The sequence below is a fragment of the Sebastes umbrosus genome, chromosome 11, assembly GCF_015220745.1.
Source record: "Sebastes umbrosus isolate fSebUmb1 chromosome 11, fSebUmb1.pri, whole genome shotgun sequence".
Classification (NCBI taxonomy): Eukaryota; Metazoa; Chordata; class Actinopteri; order Perciformes; family Sebastidae; genus Sebastes; species Sebastes umbrosus.
In genome coordinates, this window is record NC_051279.1 from 29249340 (window position 1) to 29268969 (window position 19630).

The following is a 19630-nucleotide window of genomic DNA, read 5'->3' on the forward strand; positions in this document are numbered from 1 at the left end:
GAGTAAACAATAGCGTGCAACTATTCACAGTTTCACACTAACATCTCCCACGCACACACAACATTACGGAGACTTTTCCAGCTTAACGTGAGGGAAAATCCACGGAGACCCTCCCTTCCCGTCTGCTGCTGCCGTGCTGTCGCATGTTGACTGTTCGGTACTCGGCAGTCATTGTTCATTTTCACAAAGCGAGAACATATTGAGATTTGTCGAGCTATTCATAAACCAGCAAATTCTATTGTAACCAAACACTGGGCTGTATATCTGCACTGGAACAAAAAAAATGTCTTAAGAACCACGGTCTCCCCTTCTCTTTCTCTCTCTGACATACAAGTAATTGAACGCACACGTACACTCTCTCTCTCTCTCTCTCCCTCTCCCTCTCTCTCTCCGTCTCTCTCTCTCCACACATGAATTTCTTCTTGGTTCTGCTAAGTATGCATTTTTCATTCCAGTGAGCAAGCTGCATTTGAAATCAAAGGCAGTGACGCTGCGCGGCTGTCTGGCTACACAGAAAGTGAGGAGGTAATGAAAAAAGCTGAGGGGTGAGTCAGAGGATGCTTTAATAATCCTTGCTGCCCAAAATAACATCTCTGAGGCTGGACGGACTGACGATCATGCTGGCAAACCAGCAGTGGTCCAGGCTGGTCTGGACTCGTCACGTCGGTCGCTCCATTTCCTTCCCCGACATACACTTTTCCCCTCTTTCTCTTGTTTTTCTCCCATCTCCTCTGAGTCTATTATTGTCAACAGAGATAAGACTGCAGCAGCACGGCACGACGTGCCAGACAGCCAAGCCCTCCCCGTACCAAATATATGACAAGACTAAGCAGGGCAAAGAGGTGTGTGTGTGTGCACGAGCTGCAGGAAGTGTGATCCAGTCAGTGGGGAAGAAGGACTATGAGGTCCCTTCAGAGGTGAGCAATGTTTCTTTGGTTATTGTCCAATCTCTGCTGACAAATTGTGATGGGGTGCAGGCTAAACAGCTCTTCATGTTGGGTTCAAGGTTGGGCCTCCATTGTCCCATATAACACTTTTCCATGCCTGTCCTCACAGTGTTCTGCCCTGTGCGAACAAATGGAGGGGGAAAATGAACCCGTCATCTGGTGTTACCGACACATATCTAATATTTCTGCACAAAACCTCTGGGCTCACTTCACATTCTTAAATTCCACCTCATCCTGCTCCTGCTCACAGCGTTTATCGGTATACACAATGAAGCTACGCTCCTACAAACATTTGAACTACAGTCACAAATAAATACACGGTAAAAGTGAGCAGCCCTTTAATGTAGCTACATGTCATCAAAAGAAGACCATAATGTTACTTAAATAACACGGGTTTATCTTCTGTGCAGCGGCTTATAATAGGACATCTCAAACACTTTGGGTTTCACACATTGCCAGGAAAAACAGAGCTAGACATCACAGCTAAAGCTGCATGCTAACTCTGTCACGGAGAGGAAACGTTATCGTATCGCGGTAACGTGCGATCAAGCCGGCCGTCACTCCCATCTCCGTGGTCAAATCGTCCGGCGCTACAACTGTAGAGCGCCCATATACTGACATTTATGTTAAATGCATTCAAACGGCACCGATGGAGCTGACCATTGATGTATAAAGAGAACAGAGCTGACGGCAGAGCTAGAGACCACCTTGGAGAAGTTAGAGGAAGTTCTGACTACGTCCGGTTTTCAAAATAAGATGTTAACAAACGGTACTGTATATACAAAATACGTATCTGGAAATAAGATTGATTGGATTATATTCACCAGAAGTATAAAACATTACATGTCCCTTATTAATAAAAAAAAAATATTACTAGTTTGTGATGGAAATGTCTTTAGTCTTTGATTTTTGTTTTTTTCTGGAAATAATTTAGTAAATAATTCCTGACAATAACTGATATATTTGACCTCGGGACATGTCTGACTACTTAAAGGCTGAATATCGAACATTTTACTGTATTAATTTAGATATTGCCCAAAGTAAAATTCCCTAGAAGTGTGTGATTCAACTTTTTCCCATGGTCTAGTGTTAAAAAAGTTACCAGAAATCGCAATAAATCGTAATATCCTATCGCAATACTTTAAAATCGCAATACATATCGAATCGGCACCCAAGTATGGTGTAGAGTTAAAAGTTGGACAACACTAAAAGTTCTAATCGGGTTATGCTAAATACCTGAATGTACTGAAAACCCAATACAACTGGGTACGACTTTGTAGTTGACGTGGTTCAGTTTACTAATGCCACATGATGAACAGTGAAACATAATGCTGATAAAATTGCAACTGTGACAAGCTTAAGTGTTTTACGAGAGTGTTCATACTCTGTGTGCAGAGGAAACACTGAATTTTAAGTACTGCAATTACACAATGAAGAGAAAACACAAGGAAAACATGAGGGAGCCCACTTGACTGCAGCATTTCTATTTAAATGTGCCTTTGTTCCACAGCAGCACACACTGCATATTGCCTCTGGCAAATCCAGCACAGTTCACGTTTATCACTGCAGCAGCTGTTTTTAGCACATCATTTATAAATTAACAACAATAATACAACCGATTATTGTAGTAAAAGCTGTGTGTGTGTGTGTGTGGCAGGGGGGCACTTCACACCTTTTCAAACCGGTTTAAAGACCAGAAAATCAGCCTTCTGCAGATGATTCGATGTAGAAAATGTCAGCATTTTTTAATACAGATGTGAGATATACTTCCTTATTATTGCCCCTTTCTTTGCCACAATGTGCTTGGATGTTGCTTGTCACAAACAGCAGCCTAAATTGGAAGCACAGACATTGCCAGGGAAAGGAGGTATAAGCACTCTCCAATTACATCCATAGGGAAGGGAAGTCACTGCAGCCAAGTTACCCCAATGCATCTCTGTGGCTGGGCATAATCAAATCAAGATGTATGCTACTTACAGTATCGCTCACTGATTGCCCAGCTTAACAAACTCTGATATGCACCGACTGCAAGGTAACTGACAGCAACACACAGCACCGAAAAATCGCCATCAGGCTTTTATCTTTATCAGGCATGCAAATTTAACCACTGTTGAAGTTCCGCTGAAATCTTGCTCTTTCTTTAATTGAGCAGTAATTCAAGACAACAGCAGCAAAATTGACAAAAAGGTTTGTTTTTAGACAGTAACTGAGACACATAGCCACACAGGGTTTGTCCTACGATGTGCCAAATTAGGCATACGACGTTTGAGAAGGTGCAGAAAAAGCAGAATAATGGTGTACGACGAAATCCACTGGAGCAACCACATTAGATGATCTCATTTTCCTGATCCTGTTCTGGGACTATAGTTAGCAAAGCATGTTGAAATATTTCCCCCCTCAGTTACTTGCTAAAAATGCTATTTATTTCAGCACATTTTTTTTCTAATTACTGCTGTTTCTCCCCGTCTTCTCCATTCCAGTTTCGTTGTCGTTCCCCTGCAAGTCTCTCTTAAGTTGAATTCAAACAGATCGTCTGCTAGAAGGGTTGCCTGGAGGCAGACAGGAAGCTGTGCATAATGGGAAGACGGTGCCTCCACAAGCTCTTTTCTGAAACACTTTCCTTGTCTGGGAGATGTCACTACTCACACTCACACACTCACACACATCGAGATCAAAGAAATACTGTGCAGCTAAGTACAAGGGTTGAAGAGTTTGGAAAAGCCAACAAGGAAATAGATACGGAAGATACTCGTCTGAAAAATTAAAGAGACTCCAATTACTTTATACAAGTTTTAGCACATAATGAGATGTCACAAAAGATATACTTCTATTCTTTAATGACCATTTTAATACTTGCTTCATTAGAGCTACGCTGTTGCTTCATCCCCCAAAAAATACTGGTTTGGAGAACCCAATCCCACTAATGATGCAGGATAAATGCAGATGATAGTCAGAGTTCAACAACTGTTACTGCTAGGTATAGAAGAATGCCTTAAAGCAATCATACCACACTTAAAAACAAAATGAAATTGAATGGCATAAAAACAGTTGAAGATTTATATAAGATAACTTCGATTAGACACAACAGCGATGCAGACTTTCCAGAACTTCCACCAGAATCCCCATTTGAAAAGAATTTGCAAACCTTGCACACTACAAAAGGGTCTGACATCTAATATCTACATTATTCTAAACATTTATATAAGGAGTCAGATCTTAAATGCAATTATGACGATGCAGATTGGTATAATATCCTTGAAATGTCTCAGATTGTACTAATCTCAACTAAACATAGACAATTACAATTTAACATCTTTAATAGAACCTATTACCCTTCACACAGACTGCACAAAATATACCAGAATGCCTCTCCCGATAGCCAGAGATGTCGAACCTGTGATGGAGATTTACTTCATATAATTGCTCTTATCTGGATGTATTATGGCTCTACATTGTTAGAATTACTTCACACCTTATATATATATATATATATATATATATTTATTTATTTGACTGAAAATTGACTTTACAACATCCACTCATATTCAAAAGTATTGTGTACTTGTCCCAATCAAACACAACTGCAGCACTACCTATTGCAGTTTTTACCACATCTTTAAAAAATGCAAGCTTTGTCACAAAGTTTCGCCTTTTCCTCTCCGTCTGATGAAAAAGCCACTCGCTGTGTCCGTCTGTGCTCAGCAGAAAGACCTTTTCTGCTGCGCTCAATGGCATTGACAAGCCAACGTCTCAATCGATGAACCCACGGTCAGACCTTTGCAGAGCGAGCCCCAGACCAAAGGGCTGTGTGGGTTAATTGTAATTGCATAGGACAGCGTCTGTAACACATGCCCTGAGCAACGGAACTGAGCTGACCAGAGGGGCAGCGGTCTGGGAAAACATTCAATCTATGACAGCGGTTAACTTCAACCAGGAGATGTGAGGAGATGGTGAACCTCGTTTTCAATAAGCCCTCAGATTCCTAGATTTACATTAGGGCGGAAATTAACACAATAACGCAAATTTGATTTAATGCCGCTAATTTCTTCAACGCATTAAAGCACATTATGATTTTGAGGTTATAGCGGGCTCAGTTTTAAAACCAGAAGATGAAGATGCTGGCATCATATGAAACTAGAAAAACTTAAGGAATTCATTTGTACCAACCATGAAGGCTAAATAATGCAAAGCATATTTGCCCACTCCCATGTTGATAAGAGTATTAAATACTTGACAAATCTCCCTTTAAGGTACATTTTGAACAGATAAAAAATGTGTGATTAATTTGCGATTAATTGACTATGGACAATCATTAATCCCAATTAAATATTTTAATCGATTGACAGCCCTAATTTACATACCTCATAGGAAGGAGCACTCTACTCGTCTGTATTATGTACAGATAGGGTTCTTGAGTTATGTTTCATACAGATGGTGACAGTAACTGGGTCCTTGGTTTTCATTTTGATGTACCACTGCACCAGAATCCAAAAAACAGCCTTCAAACTTTAGTTATAGTTGTACAAATGAGAAGTGTGGTGAAGCACACAAGAGAAGAGGAATGCTGTGCAATTCCATAAGCAGGAGGACTGTGAATGGATCAAGAGAGACATATGAATAAATGGAAGGAAGCCCAGCGAGTGGAAAAAAAAAAAAAAAAGAAGGAAAATCTTCAAAGTCAGCTTCTTTCCTCTCCCTAGCCACCCCTGGAGATCAGATCAACTACTATCCTAAAACCTAATGAACTAGTAAACACTGGGAATTAAATGAATATTACATGGGGTTTCATTAACGCCAGCCAGCAGACTCCAAAAAATAATGAAGGCACGAAGCGGAAGCAGGAGGAGACAGCTACTGGAGCTTCTTCTTCTCTGTGTTTACTCAGCATCTGCCTGCCAGAGAAGGAGGCTTTTGATCACTCCTCGGCTGGGTTCTCCTCTCCGCTGCGTGGCAGGAGAAGCCCAGGGAGGCCCGCCGAGCACCGCCAGGGCCGGCTCATTTGCAACACAAATGAACTGAGCTAATTGTGCACGTGCGGAGGGAGACGGGGGGGCCGCGCACACGGCGCAATGTTTGCAAAATATGGAAATAATTAATCTCATTGAGCTTGTGAAATACCATCAGTGTTGCAAAAGAGGATTTGAGGCACGGGCTGGGGATGAGACGGATGATGATAGCAATGGGCTGGATAGACGCAGATGTTTAGATTAGGCTTTTTCATTATTGCTTTATCACACAGCTTCTTCAAGTGTATTTTTGGTAATTGAATAAATTGGAGCATGAAATAGATTTGGATTTGGGGCACAGCAACAGGATTACGTGTAAAGCAGTCGCTTTCCCATTCATGAAACAATGCATGCAGATATTATTATGCTATCAGGTCAATTTTGCATGTGGTGTGGAAACAGTAATAGGACAATCACTAGGTTACTAAAACAGATTCCTAGAGCATGATACCTGCACATATAGACCCAAACCTAATGGTGGATTTACAATGGATTCCATATACACAGAAAATGACTTCATGTAAACTGACTCAATGACAGCAGAGCCGTCGTGTGGACTCCATTGCACTGAATAACAGCGATTTGGCTAATAAAGTCCACCTCTTGACCTTCTAAAGGTCTGACCTTATGAGCCTCTTTAATCAATAAATCAAATGTAAAACAAGAATGATGATGCTGTGAAGTACCTTCAGGAGGAGATAGCCTTAGCTTTCAATTAGCAACTCCACTGACCATCAAGGCCAGGGGAGGATTTGTGGGATAACGTACGTATATGTGCTAGACCCTACACTGACGCTGCACCCGATTCTACTGTTATCAGGCCATTTATCAGGTGTTATTAGTAGTTATAAGCCTCAGATGTGAGTCATTATGGGCCTACTACACCTACTATGTTGCAAAAGTGAAAGTGAAACTTAAAAGCACCACGTTCTAACATGTAAAACTGAATGAAACGTCACGTTTTGAACACAAACAAAAAGGGCTTCTTTAGGTTTAGGAAACAAAACTACAACTTCTTTAGGTTTAGGCAACAAAACTACAACTTCTTTAGGTTTAGGAAATAAAACTACAACTTCTTTAGGTTTAGGAAATAAAACTACAACTTATGATCTACTATGTGATAGATGATAAAACCTACTAGCAGGTGTATTAGGTCCCTATTGACCCACATCTATGGGGCTAATAACACCTTTTTAATAGCCTGACAACAGCCTAATCAGCTGGATGCTAACCTACTACAGCAAAGGAAGGCAAATTTAACCCCTCTACAAACTGTTAAACGGTTACTGACATTGACAAATAGCATCACACATCAAGGCATATGGTTGAAAGCAAAGCACTATCCATGCGGCGTTGGCAGTTTCTCTTCCCTCTTTTGGCTATTTAAAAACAAGATGACATCAGACATCTGTTTGGGAGCAGAGTCTTTTTAAGAGAGGAAAAAAAAGACCTCCTAGGGTCTGGGCTTCAAACGCATGAACATACAAGTGCCGCCACATGCACTCTCACAAAGAAACGCATAGACACACACACAGAAGAGTCTCACTTTTATGCCACTCAGCAGCAGCCTTCTCTTTAGTCCATCAGTGAGTGGAGAGAGGGGAAGAACTTAAGGACCTGGGAGGCGCTCCTAATGCTGAACTGAAATGTAGTTTTACTGGGAGGACGCTATGCCTACTGTAACTCAACCATTAGGGGTTGAAGGTCACACACACAAATACACGTGCACACGTGCCTCTTGCCAGCCTTTGAGGGAATCAGTCTCGCTCCATAAGCATGAAAGGAGCCCAGATGTCAGCGCTCTGCACAGGTTTCTGTTGGAAAGTACACCATCTTTCCTTTGTTGTTCCTCATCCTGTTTCACTGCTGAGAACGGGCTGAACCTATACGTAATAGGGATGCGCCGATCCGATACTCAGTATCAAAATCACTTGATCGGATATCAGAGGGAAAAAAAAGTATAATCAGATCCGATCCATTTCCTTCACATACGCTCTTCTATGTCGGCGTCTGTGCCAGGGCTGGCTAAAAACCAGAACATTTAAGTGCAACCCCGACAGACAATGTAATATGCGTGAATGTGCGATAGTGTTCGTTACAGAACCAACTGTCAATGTAAATGCAGGTCTCTAAACCAACTGTGTGTCTGACGGTTAGCGCTGAGTGGCTTACAGCGGGAAGAGGAGAGGAGAAATGGCAGAGCGTTTTGTCTTCTTCATGATTGTAGCTGGCGTTTCATTTTATTTTTCATAAATTCATTTTTACTTTTAATGACTTAATATACTGCTGGGTAGTTTAATCTATAATAATACATCATCATGTATTAGTTCATTATATTGAGTATTAATAACCTGAATCCACAAAGTAACTAAAGTTATTAAATTTATTAAACTTAGTTGTTTAAGAGAGGGTATCGGATTGGTATCGGCAGATACTCAAGGTTGCGGTATCGGACGTTAAAAAGTGGTATCGAGCCATCTCTAATTTGTAACCTACATCTTACAGACATCACACGTGTCTCTGGCCATGGGACCGCGCTGTAGCAACCTGTAACCAAACCTCTGCAAAGACTATTTCACCTCCCTCTCTGGGCAGCAGCATTAGCAGCAGTGGCAGCGGGCCTGGGGATGGGGGACATTAGCCTGATGCTTATCTGGCTACACAGCCCACCGCTAGCTACCAGTTCTCCCTCTCTCTGCTCCATTCTTCCTCCCTCGCTCTCTCTCCGTCTGATGCTGAGATATGATTTAGTGAGAGCAGAGAGGAGTCGAGCATATCGATTCAGCCTCTCCCGCTGTCTCTCTCGCACTATTCATCCCCTTTTCCTCTGCGCTGCTATCATTCCAACTCTCTCCACTTTATCTCTCTCTCTCTCTCTCTCTCCTTCTCTCTCCGCTTCTTTTCTTTCTCTCTCCAGCGTGCAATCATAATAACCCCTCTCTTAGACGCCCAGGCAATAAACCAGGGCCTCCCCTTCTTCCTGCGCGCATCTCCCTTGGCGAGGACAAAACCAATAAAGGGCCGGCTTAATTACAGCTGCTGAGTGCCGCCAACACCCGGGTACAACACCATGGGGCTGAGGGTGGGCTGAGCGTGGGCGAGGTGTGACGGGGATGTCGGGGGGGGGGGGGAGTCGGAGGTTGCATAAGAACTACTGAGGATACAGTTTGAGTCTCAGTCTGACTCCCACACCTAAACCCTCAAGACGCTACTTTATACTTTATAGTACTCACAGAGATGAAAAAAAAGAGGTGATGGTAGCCTAGAGGCTGGCTGGGAAAATGTGGGTAGGACCAGCATTCAGCAATGCATTTAAGTCCCAGTAGCTCCAGTGGAGGAGCTCAGTCAGCCTGATTTTGCATCTGCAAGGTGTTAATGTGTAACAGTGGGAATGTAAAGCACGGCGTTGCTGGAAAACAAAATATGGTCAACCTACTAGGGCTGGGATGATACACCTATCTCCTGATTCGATACTATCACGATACTTGGGTGCCGATTTGATATGTATTGTGATTCGATATTACGATTTATTGTGATTTTTGTTCACTTTTTTAACAAGAGACCATGAGAAAACGTCTAGGGACAATTTAGAAAATATCTAAATTAATAAAGTAAAAATGTTTTATCTTCAGCATGTATGTAGTCAAAGATGTCCTGAAGTCACATATATCAGTCATTGTCAAGAATTATTTATTACTTTTTTTTCCAGCAACCCAAAAATCAAGAATAAAGACATTTCCATCACAAATTAGTGGTATCTTCTTTTAATTTATACGGGACAAGTAATGTTTTATACTTCTGGTGAATATAATCCAATCAATCTTATTTCCATATATGTATTTTGTATGTAGAGTTCCCTTTGTTAACACCTTATCTTGAAAAACGGACATAGTCACACATGTATACTTCCTCTAATTTCGCCAAGGTCGTCTCTAGCTCTCCCGTCAGCTCCGTTCTCTTTATACATCCACGGTCAGCTCCATTCGACTGTATTTAACATAAATGTCAGTATGTGGGTGCTCTACAGTTGTAGCGTCGGCCCATTTGACCAGGGAGATGAGAGTGACGGTTGGCTTGACCGCACGTTACCGCAATACGATAACGTTTCCTGTCCATGACAGAGTTAGCATGCAGCTTTAGCCATGATGTCTAGCTCTGCTTTTCCTGCAATGTGTGAAACCCAAAGTGTTTCCATACTTTACTGGATGTGTAGTGTTTACCACGCTGGATTTAACATGTGAGGGTGCAGGTCGTATTAACGCTGACCCTTCGCCGTTTTCTACTTTCTCATTGCGGCCGTCTGCGGTTTGTTTCGATGACAGATTCGGAACGGATATGACATCACGTTACCCAGACAATATATCAACAATATATCGATTCCTGGCATTAAAAAAATCTATTTCCATATACATAGGTGAATCGTTCTTTTTCCCACCCCTACAACTTACCCTGGATAAAGAAGGTAAAAGTTATATAAACTACATGTGGCCAATGATATATCAAGGTGGATACACCTCTAAGTCAACACAAGTGTCCAGGACTGTGAAGAGCCAAGGGAGGGACTGCTGTGGATCCATGTCCTTGTCTCTGGCTATTTCTAGGTCTGCAGTCTGTCTCCTCCCTTCTTCCTCCTACCCCCTTTCCTCTTATTTTCCTCCTCTCCTTTCCCCCAGTTCTGTCACATCAACATGAATCTGGGGCTCCAGGGGTTCAGAGTCCCACAAGCTGCAGCCTGCTACGTCTGCCTCGTCTACGACTCTGTCACCATGGTGACTGATGCCTGGGTGTTCCTGTCTCCTCCTGGTACTTTCTGTCGTCCTCACTCCCGTTTTCTTTCCTTGCTCTGTCTCTGCACTGAGCTCCTCTCACCTCACATCCACGATGCTTTCTATCAATACAATACAGGCTGACAAGAGGCCGCAAGACTAGAAATCTGAGTGGAAAGTGTGTACCTCGTATGCTACACGCATGACAGACTGCATATGAGTGTGTCATGAAGTTATATAAAGCGAACTTTAGCCATGTCAATATGTCATTTTGAAATTATTTGTATGGTGTAGTGTAAACACAAGACAGTGGAAGTGAAAACTTTGAATCTATTTAGGGATGTATGTGATTGTCACTGATGCTGTATGTACTTTTATTACATCTGTCTATGTTCTTCGTGTGTGATGCACTTGTCTGGTTACGTACTTGTCTTGTTGTTTGCCTGGCTAGGTTTCTTTTTCTTTACTCAGCTCTCACTTGCAAAAGAGATATTTATCTCAGCGAGATAATTCATTCCATATGATTCTCTCTATTTGGTTATTCTATTTGTTCCAGAGGAGGATTTGATGTAAAATGCGCAAGACTGATTTATACACCAAAGAACCAAAACAGAAGAATATGGAAACAAATGCCCAGACATGTCCAGACTATAGACTGTATATAAAGATGGTTGACGTGTCTCCACCAAGCCGCCAGGAAGAGCGCCGCCTGGTCGTTAATCCCAATTTTCGTAGTGGCCAAACGGCGGCTCTACAACTTCCGCATCCATCACGTGATGCCATTGGGCCCAAAAATATTTTTTCCCATAGACTTACATTGGGAAAGAGACGTCTGTAACTCAGCGGATCATTTTTGTTGAGGTGAATCATCTTTCCAGTACGAACACTCTAATAGCCCTTATTTAAATCATTAGGTTTTAAAGTTGTAAAACGCACTAATAGCCAAATCCAGAGTCATTTCCCTTCCTCCATTCATGTGAATGAGACTAAGACCGTGACATTGGGACCCCGTGACCGACCCATGTGACAGAGCGGACGTTACCACGCATGTTCCATGGGCCCAATGGATGCGGAAGATCGCCAGAAGATCCGGGTACTTTTCCAGACGGAAGTCGAGCCATTTTGGCTTCATGCGCCACTGAGCGACTTTCATATGAATGAACGTGGCCCCGCCTCCAAAACTGTATCCAGTTCTCTTAATACATCCATGGTCTCCACTTCCTCCCACTGTACAGAAGTGAAGCCAAAATAACCCGGATACGGGAGCTGCCATCGTGAGTTCTTGACGTCATTTGGAGGCAGAGTCTGCACAGTACTGATCGGGGGGTGGAACCGCGGTATCAAGGTCCCGCCCATACACCCGCCCAAACCAATCATGAGCCAAGCACGGCCACAGCTTGTTAGCGAGAGAATCACAGCCGTCAATCATGACATCACACCTCCTTTTTTATGGCATCAAATAACTCATTAAAACCAGTCTTATCAGAAAAATGAACACTTGAACATACATCAGCATGATAAGAACTACCTAAAATTACAGAAACCATCTTTGGGAAAAATGTATTTCACGTGTACTTTGACTTTTTAGTTTGGCCCCTGTCCCATCCATTAACATGGAGGGGGTGGGATTTATGACCTATACTGCAGCCAGCCAGCAGGGGGCGATCGAGATGTTTTGGCTTCACTTTTTGGGAGCTGTCATGTCGTCCATCTTTCTCTACAGTCTATGGTCCCAATGCTGTCCAGACCTGAGATGTCTAGAAATGAGTGCAGCATCAGCTGTAGCTGAAGGAGACGTTAGTACAGCCCTTTAATTTCCTGATAACCACTTCAGTCAACGCTGTATTGCCAAGAAGGAAAGATAAAACATTTGCTATCCGTAGGTTAGATGCCTTTCAACATCATAGTAGCTTGTTAAAAAGATTGGTTCATTTGATTTCCCGAACTCAAAAAGTCTGTTATGCAACACTGCTCCGCCAGCAAATAGTGGAAGGAGGCCCACCGCCCTTACAAACGCACACTTAACTAGCCCAATCTAGGGATGGTACACACAAATTAGCTGCTACAGATGCAATGCTGACATGCAACTCAAATCTGGCTCTTGGTTAAGAGGTCTCACACCTCCTTAAAGGAGTTGATTCAGGTCCCATCACTGAATTGGCTTTATAACTGTTTCATGTAACCTTTTTCTGTGCTGTATATGTGTATTCATATCCTCTCAGCAGTCTGTAACTGCACTAAAATTCAAGTTTCTAATTCAGTTTAAACTGCATCGGTCATTTTCAGAATATTTGGGCATTAACTATGAGATAGTGCAGATAGTGCATGCAACAATAACTGTTATTTTATAATGTTGAAAAGTGACATAAATACGAGTAGTCCTACAATGTGTCAACATGTCAAGGCAGAAAAAAGATCCATAGAGAAGCAAAATTGTGTCTCCAGACAGATCAGAGTCGGATTTGAGATGGAAATCTACATTATAGCAAATGAAAGGTGACTTGCTCCACCCTCCTGTCTTTTTCTTGTTAGAAATAACATCCCTTGTTCCATGACTTCCCTCGTCTTTTTAATCAGGCCCTGCTAACATCAGGATGAACAGACAGGGAGGATGCATCATCATTTCTATTGATCAAACATTACACCTTATCGCTATGGCAACCCCAACAAGTTGGTTTTCCTCCAATCTGTGCCTGTATAAGCTATAAAATGCAGAAGTGCACAGCTGCAAATATGCTGTCACTGCAGGAGAACAATATATGAGAGTATGGGATGAAGTGCACAGCTGTGAGTACGAGGATGACTCACTAAAATCACACCCAAGATTGTGCGGCCCGTTTGGAATCATTAAACAGCAGCAATATGGGTTTTTATTTAATATGCTGGATTTGAAACGCCGCGCTGCTTTCAATACATTGCATCTTTGCAGAAAATCAAATGCAGCTATTCATATCCCACTTATAGCATCACACACTTGGCAAAAAGGCTCATCTGGGAAAAGGCTATATGATGTGTACCACAAACCAACGTATCCTCATACAACGGCTCATATGATATGTTATGAAAGGTTATTTTTCATGTGTTCTCCTACGAATGTCGAGCAACATGAGCGATCAGAGCGCCTGCCAAGCCCCTGCAGTGCAGAACCTGTTCAGGCAACAAAACTACTTTGTTAGGTTAAGGGAAAATATCGTGATTTGGGTTAAAATAACTATGTTTGTAACGTAACTTACGTACTGGCATGAATTCTCGTTGAGTTTTGGTGTCACATGGGACATGAACAACAGTCTCCTGGGTGAAAGTCCTGTATTTGTTTGACCCATCCGTCCACCCCAATCTCCTCCCTACTCGGACTTTGTCGCTCTGCATAGTAAGTCCCCTGTTTTCCTTAAAGGCAGCCCTGCACCTCCTGGCTCACGATTACATGGGTTATATACGAATTCAACCCAATATCACGCCAAAGCGTGTAATAGACCCGCCGGTCCACCAGAGGATAGCTGTCAGTGTCACGTTTTTGCCTCGCTGAGGCGTGAATATGAAGTATGAAGGTGCAGTAGCCTTCCAGCAGGGGGCAACAGAACCACTGACTTAGGTTTAGGAAACAAAGCCACTTAGTTAGGTTTAGGAAAAACATCATGGTTGGGCTTAAAATAAGTACATAAAATATGTACGAAAAACAACGTCACAGCAGTACGGAAAACACCTGACAAACCTCACTAACGTAACTTCTAGGGTCAATCGATTTCATAATAGTTAATTGCAAATTAATTACACATTTGTTATCTGTTCAAAATGTACCTTAAAGGGAGATTTGTCAAGTATTTAATACTCTCATCAACATGGGAGTGGGCAAATATGATTGCTTTATGCAAATGTATGTATATATTTATTATTTGAAATCAATTAACAACACAGAACAATGACAAATATTGTCCAGAAACCCTCACAGGTACTGCATTTAGCATAAAACATATGCTCAAATCATAACATGGCAAACTGCAGCCCAACAGGCAACAACAGCTGTCAGTGTGTCAGTGAGCTGACTTGACTATGACTTTCCCCAAAACTGCATGTGATTATCATAAAGTGGGCATGTCTGTAAAGGGGAGACTCGTGGGTACCCATAGAACCCATTTTCATTCACATATCTTGAGGTCAGAGGTCAACAGACCCCACTGAAAATGGCCATGCCCATTTTTCCCCGCCAAAATTTAGCGTGAGTTTGGACTATTATTTAGCCTCCTTCACGACAAGCTAGTATGACTACTGTAGATTTTGTAGTTTCATATGATCACTATAGCTTTAAGACTGAGCCCGCTACAACCTAAAAATCGTAATTTGCATTAATGCCTTAAAGAAATTAGTGGCATTTAAACAAATTTGCATTAATGCATTATTATAACTTTAACTCTGACAGCACTACTAACTTCCAAACAAAAACACTGGTCTCAAACACCGGTCCCCTGGTTGTAAGTCCTGTGTTTGTTGGACCCGTCCACCTGTCCTCTTGCCCGCCATTAGCGGCCTTTCTCCCCTCTTATTCTAAAGTCATTACATTGCAGTCCGTACAGACTATATGGCGTGAAAATGGCACGCCTAAAGCAACAAGGGCGTTCTTATTACACGCTTTTCCCTGGCGCATTATTGTGCCATTGGCACGCCTTTTCGTGCGACCGGGCTGACGAATTATAGCGCATTGCTCTTCGTAGGTAGAATACAAACAGTGAATGAGAACAGACTGCACAAACTCAATAACATCCCCTCTATCGCTTCATACACCAGTCCAACAACAGACACACTTTGGTCTCAGGCATTTCAGGGCAGCAAGCACAAAGAGCTGCCATATAGGGTTGGGAGGGGGGGGTAAGTGTGTGTATATGTGTGTATTAGAGGAAGGGGGGGGGCAAGTATGGCTGCAGTTTAAATGTAGTGACCACTCAATTCAAAACCATTCAGGCCTTCTAAGAACAGATCCCCACACCCCATTAGGACCTCTCCTGACGCACACATGCATAATACATGGAAGCTGGATCTAAAAGCATACAGCCCATTAGCAGGCAAGAAAGAAACACACACAGAGAGAGAGAGAGAGAGAGAGACTCACACACAAACAGCCCTGATCGAATGGATGGCCAAGCTGGCTAGCACACACTGCTGGTTTGCAGAGAGATGTGATGTTGTTGTTTTGTACCAGTGAGTTATATCACGGTACTACTTAGAGACCCAGAGATGAGTGGACATAGAGGCTGACGAAGAAGACACACCTTCTACCAGTTAGATGTACCAATTAGCCAATAACAATATGATACTTTAGCAGTCCTGTCTGTGGTCGACTACCATTCAGAGACTGTTTCTACCAGAGGAATTTGCTGAGAAGAAGAAGAAGAAAAAAAAAAGGGGGGGGGGGAGTGATGGAAAATAAGTTCAATTTAATCAGTCAGATGTGATGATTGCTGGATCACAGTTTCCAGGCACAGTGCCCCCCCCCCCCGTTCAGCCCCTTCCAGTGGCTGAGTGTTCTGGCCATGTAATGTGAGGTGGCAGAGAGCCCAGCAATGCTGTAAATTATTTCTGACGCTAGGGTGGGGGACAAGAGGGAAAGACTTGCAGTCCCCGGAGACAGACGGTGCACGGTGTGGAGATATGGGGGGGCCTGCGCCGCCTATATGGAGAAAGAAAAAGAGGCCTGCGTGTTCTCTTACTCTCTCTCTCTCTCAGCCCTGCTGCTGCTGCTGCTGCTGCTGCTGCAGGAAACGTGAGTCTGTTTGCGAGTTTGAAGCCCTTTTCTGCAGTCTGCAAAATGTGTCTAACAGCCATGCCTGGCCAGATGACCAGGGGCTTCTCTGTGGGGGGAACGGAGCATTTAGCAGACTAATCACAATATGCTCCGATGCATCTAAGTGAGATCCAACTTCTCTCTCTCTTCTCTCCCTCTCTCTCTCTCACGACACACCACACAAGCACTTCTTCTTCTCCAGCAAATGTGAAGAAAAAAAAATACAGCGAGCATATGTTGCAGTAACACTGTAGCTAAAAGGGTAATAATGAAAATGACTAAGTCTACCGAGCTGTATATAATGTGCATGCTTGTTAATGTGTTTTCTGCAGTTTATAGTCACTATTTGATCAAATAATTCATACCTGTCCCCTTGCTCCCAAAAACATAATGGCCTGTCTTTGAGTGTGGGTGTGTGACTGTGTGTGTGTGTGTGTGTGTGTGTGTGTGTGGAAGGGGGGTGGGGGGGGGTTGTCTCCACTCATTTTAAAAATGTACATTTACCCTCTTCACCCCCTCATTTTCTCCTCTCCTCTCAAGCACAGCAGCAGCAGCAGCAGAAGAGGCAGAAGAAGAGGCAGAAGAGGCAGAGTATAGAGGCACTATAGCACACATGCTGCAGCAGCGGTGCGCTGGGGCACACGCGCACGCGCACACATACATACATACATACATACATACATACATACACGGCTACGCGCACAGCACAGTCACACCTCGGCATGGTCACACAGTACCTATAAACGGTTCATTTTAGCGCTCCACCACACACCACCACCACCCCCGCGGTGCATGTACGCACGCACGCACGCACACACACACACAGCAAACCGCGGCAGCATCACTGATCGGCCCCATCATCATCCGGCCAGGAAATATCTGCAGCAGCAGCAGCAGCAACAGTACTATAGTGTATAGGTTGTTATTACGCAGGCTGGCTGCCGATCGATAAACGCAACAACCCCCCCCCCAGCCCTCCACCTCCTCTACCTCCTCCACCTCCTCCACCTCCCCTCCCAGTACTGGTTTGACATACCAACAGGGGAAGCCCTGTCTCATAAATCAGGGGGGCATTTCTTTACAAAGGAATCACTCACCCGATGTTGCTGAGCGCCTGCTCGAACAGCTCCGTCTGCAGGATGTTCTGAGGCGCAGAGAACGCGCCGTTGAAATGAGATAAAACGGAGCTACAGAACTGACGCAATGTCTCAAACTGCATTTTCCCCCTCCGTTTCTCTTTTTATCCACAGTAAATGATCACCCCTTCTTTTTCCCCTTTCACCATCAACACCAACACCAACAATACATCCCGATCAGGCTGATTTGCGCTCTCTCCGGACGCCCCCCCCCCCCTCCCCCCCTCCTCTTCCTCCCCAACCACACATACATATACCTTCCTCTCAGTATTGTGTTATGATTATATATCTCCCCCAGGAGCGCATTAAACGCAGAGAAGAAGAAGACGCCGATCAAGTTCCATATTCCTCCGGCCGCTCCTCCTGCTAGAATAAAAAGTGTCCTTAGAATAAAACGAGACGCATTCCGGGCGGGATCCGTCGGTCATAATGCTTCAGACTGGAAGCGAGGGAATGAAGAAGAAGGTAGTGTCGGTGCCGGTAACGAGCCTTTTCTTCTCCTCGCTGTGGCGAAAATCTCTTCTCGGTGTGCAGGAAGGGGCGAAGGAGCGCCCGGAGGAGAGAAGGAGCGGAGCAGCATCCTACACGGCAGCCAGCAGCAGCAGCATCCTACACGGCGGCCAGCAGCAGCAGCAGCATCCCTCACCTACCGGCGCATCAGCTGCTGCCTCACATTCAACTCATATTTCCCGTCGCCTATGAAGAGCACACACACACACACACACACACACACACACACACACACACCTACACACAGACTACGCGGCTGATATGCAATTGTGCGCACTCTTTGCCATATCTCTCCATCCTCTCTCTCTCATGCACTCTTTGGGACGCGCACAGCAGCAGATAGACTAATAATACAGGGGGGGCAGAGAGGCAGAGATGCTGTCGTCAGGTTAGCCCCCCCTCCTCATATCCTTATATTCCATATGTGGCTTCAAAGCATCAGCTCCTCATCAGTAATAGCAGATGACAGTCCTAATACCTCTGAAAGGTTGAGTGTCTGCCTGCGAGGAAAGGGCACACATTAAAGGGGGGGTTTCCCCGAGGGGGTTAGCCTATTATTTTTTTTTTATTATTCAGGCAGTTATTCTGCATGTAACTTTAAAGAGTCAAAATTAATTGAAAAAAAATTAAGGTTCAAGATGTTCCTTAGAGCAGCAGTAGGCAGAAAGTTTTTGGCATCGTTGGGCAAAAAAAATCCCTAATAATCTTTCAGAATATTGTAATTCAAGTTTTCTGAGCGATAACTAGACTTCTGCTCCTCCTCATGGCTCTGTTTACAGGCTTTAAAAAAAATCCAGCCCGTGATGGGAGACTTTGGCCAATCACAGGTCATTTCAGAGAGAGAGAGCGTTCCTATTGGCTGTGCTCCGGCTGGTGGGCGGTGCTTGGTATTTCCTCAACTTGATCTCAACATGGCTGCTGGGTCACAAACTTTCTCATGTTACAGCTAAACAGTACTCCACAAGATGTTTCTGAAAACATTTGAGGAGAGAAATAAGCATTAAGGTAAGAGAATATTGATTCATATTTGATCAGCGCTGCCTAGTTTGACCGTTTGGTCGGAGTTCCCGAGTGATTGACAGCTGCTCAGAGAAGGCAGCTGGAAGGCAGACTCCAGGTCGGCTCTGATTGGTTGTTTTTCATCCGGTCTGTGAAATCTTGCAGATGCCGTTAGGAGCATCGGAGGACACCAGAGGACACTCTGATTTTTTTCAGATGACCTGTCTCATGATACTACTGTCAGGATATAGTCACCGTTTTATAATAAGAATTCTTTTTAATCATATTTGCTCCTATCTTGCCTACTGCTGCTTTAAAGCTGCTGATAAAAAGCATTTGATTAAATGTTTTTTACAGGACAATTAGAAGTCTGTGTGGTGAACATGGAGCTATTATGAACCTTTCTGAAGGGTTTCTATAAATGAGTTCTATATGCAAGTATAAAGAAAGGACCGTTTCTTGAGCAGGAAGATGACCTTTGTGTTAAATA

The 19630-nt window shown here is 43.5% G+C and overlaps 1 protein-coding gene across 22 annotated transcripts in view; it reads right to left on the bottom strand.

The window, feature by feature from the left end:
• rims2a (regulating synaptic membrane exocytosis 2a) overlaps positions 1–19630 on the bottom strand; it is a 183627-nt gene that overhangs the window by 106784 nt on the left and 57213 nt on the right. For 2 of the 22 annotated variants that reach the window (XM_037783879.1, XM_037783875.1), the window contains exon 1: positions 17593–18356. The exons of 14 other annotated variants lie outside the window; for them this stretch is intronic. In XM_037783879.1, the coding sequence (XP_037639807.1) occupies positions 17593–17714 (122 nt within the window). In that variant the 5' untranslated portion in view covers positions 17715–18356. Of the gene's footprint in view, positions 1–17592; positions 18360–19630 lie in introns of those variants that run through there. 6 more of the 22 variants (XM_037783882.1, XM_037783881.1, XM_037783871.1 and 3 more) reach the window with 5 other exon arrangements.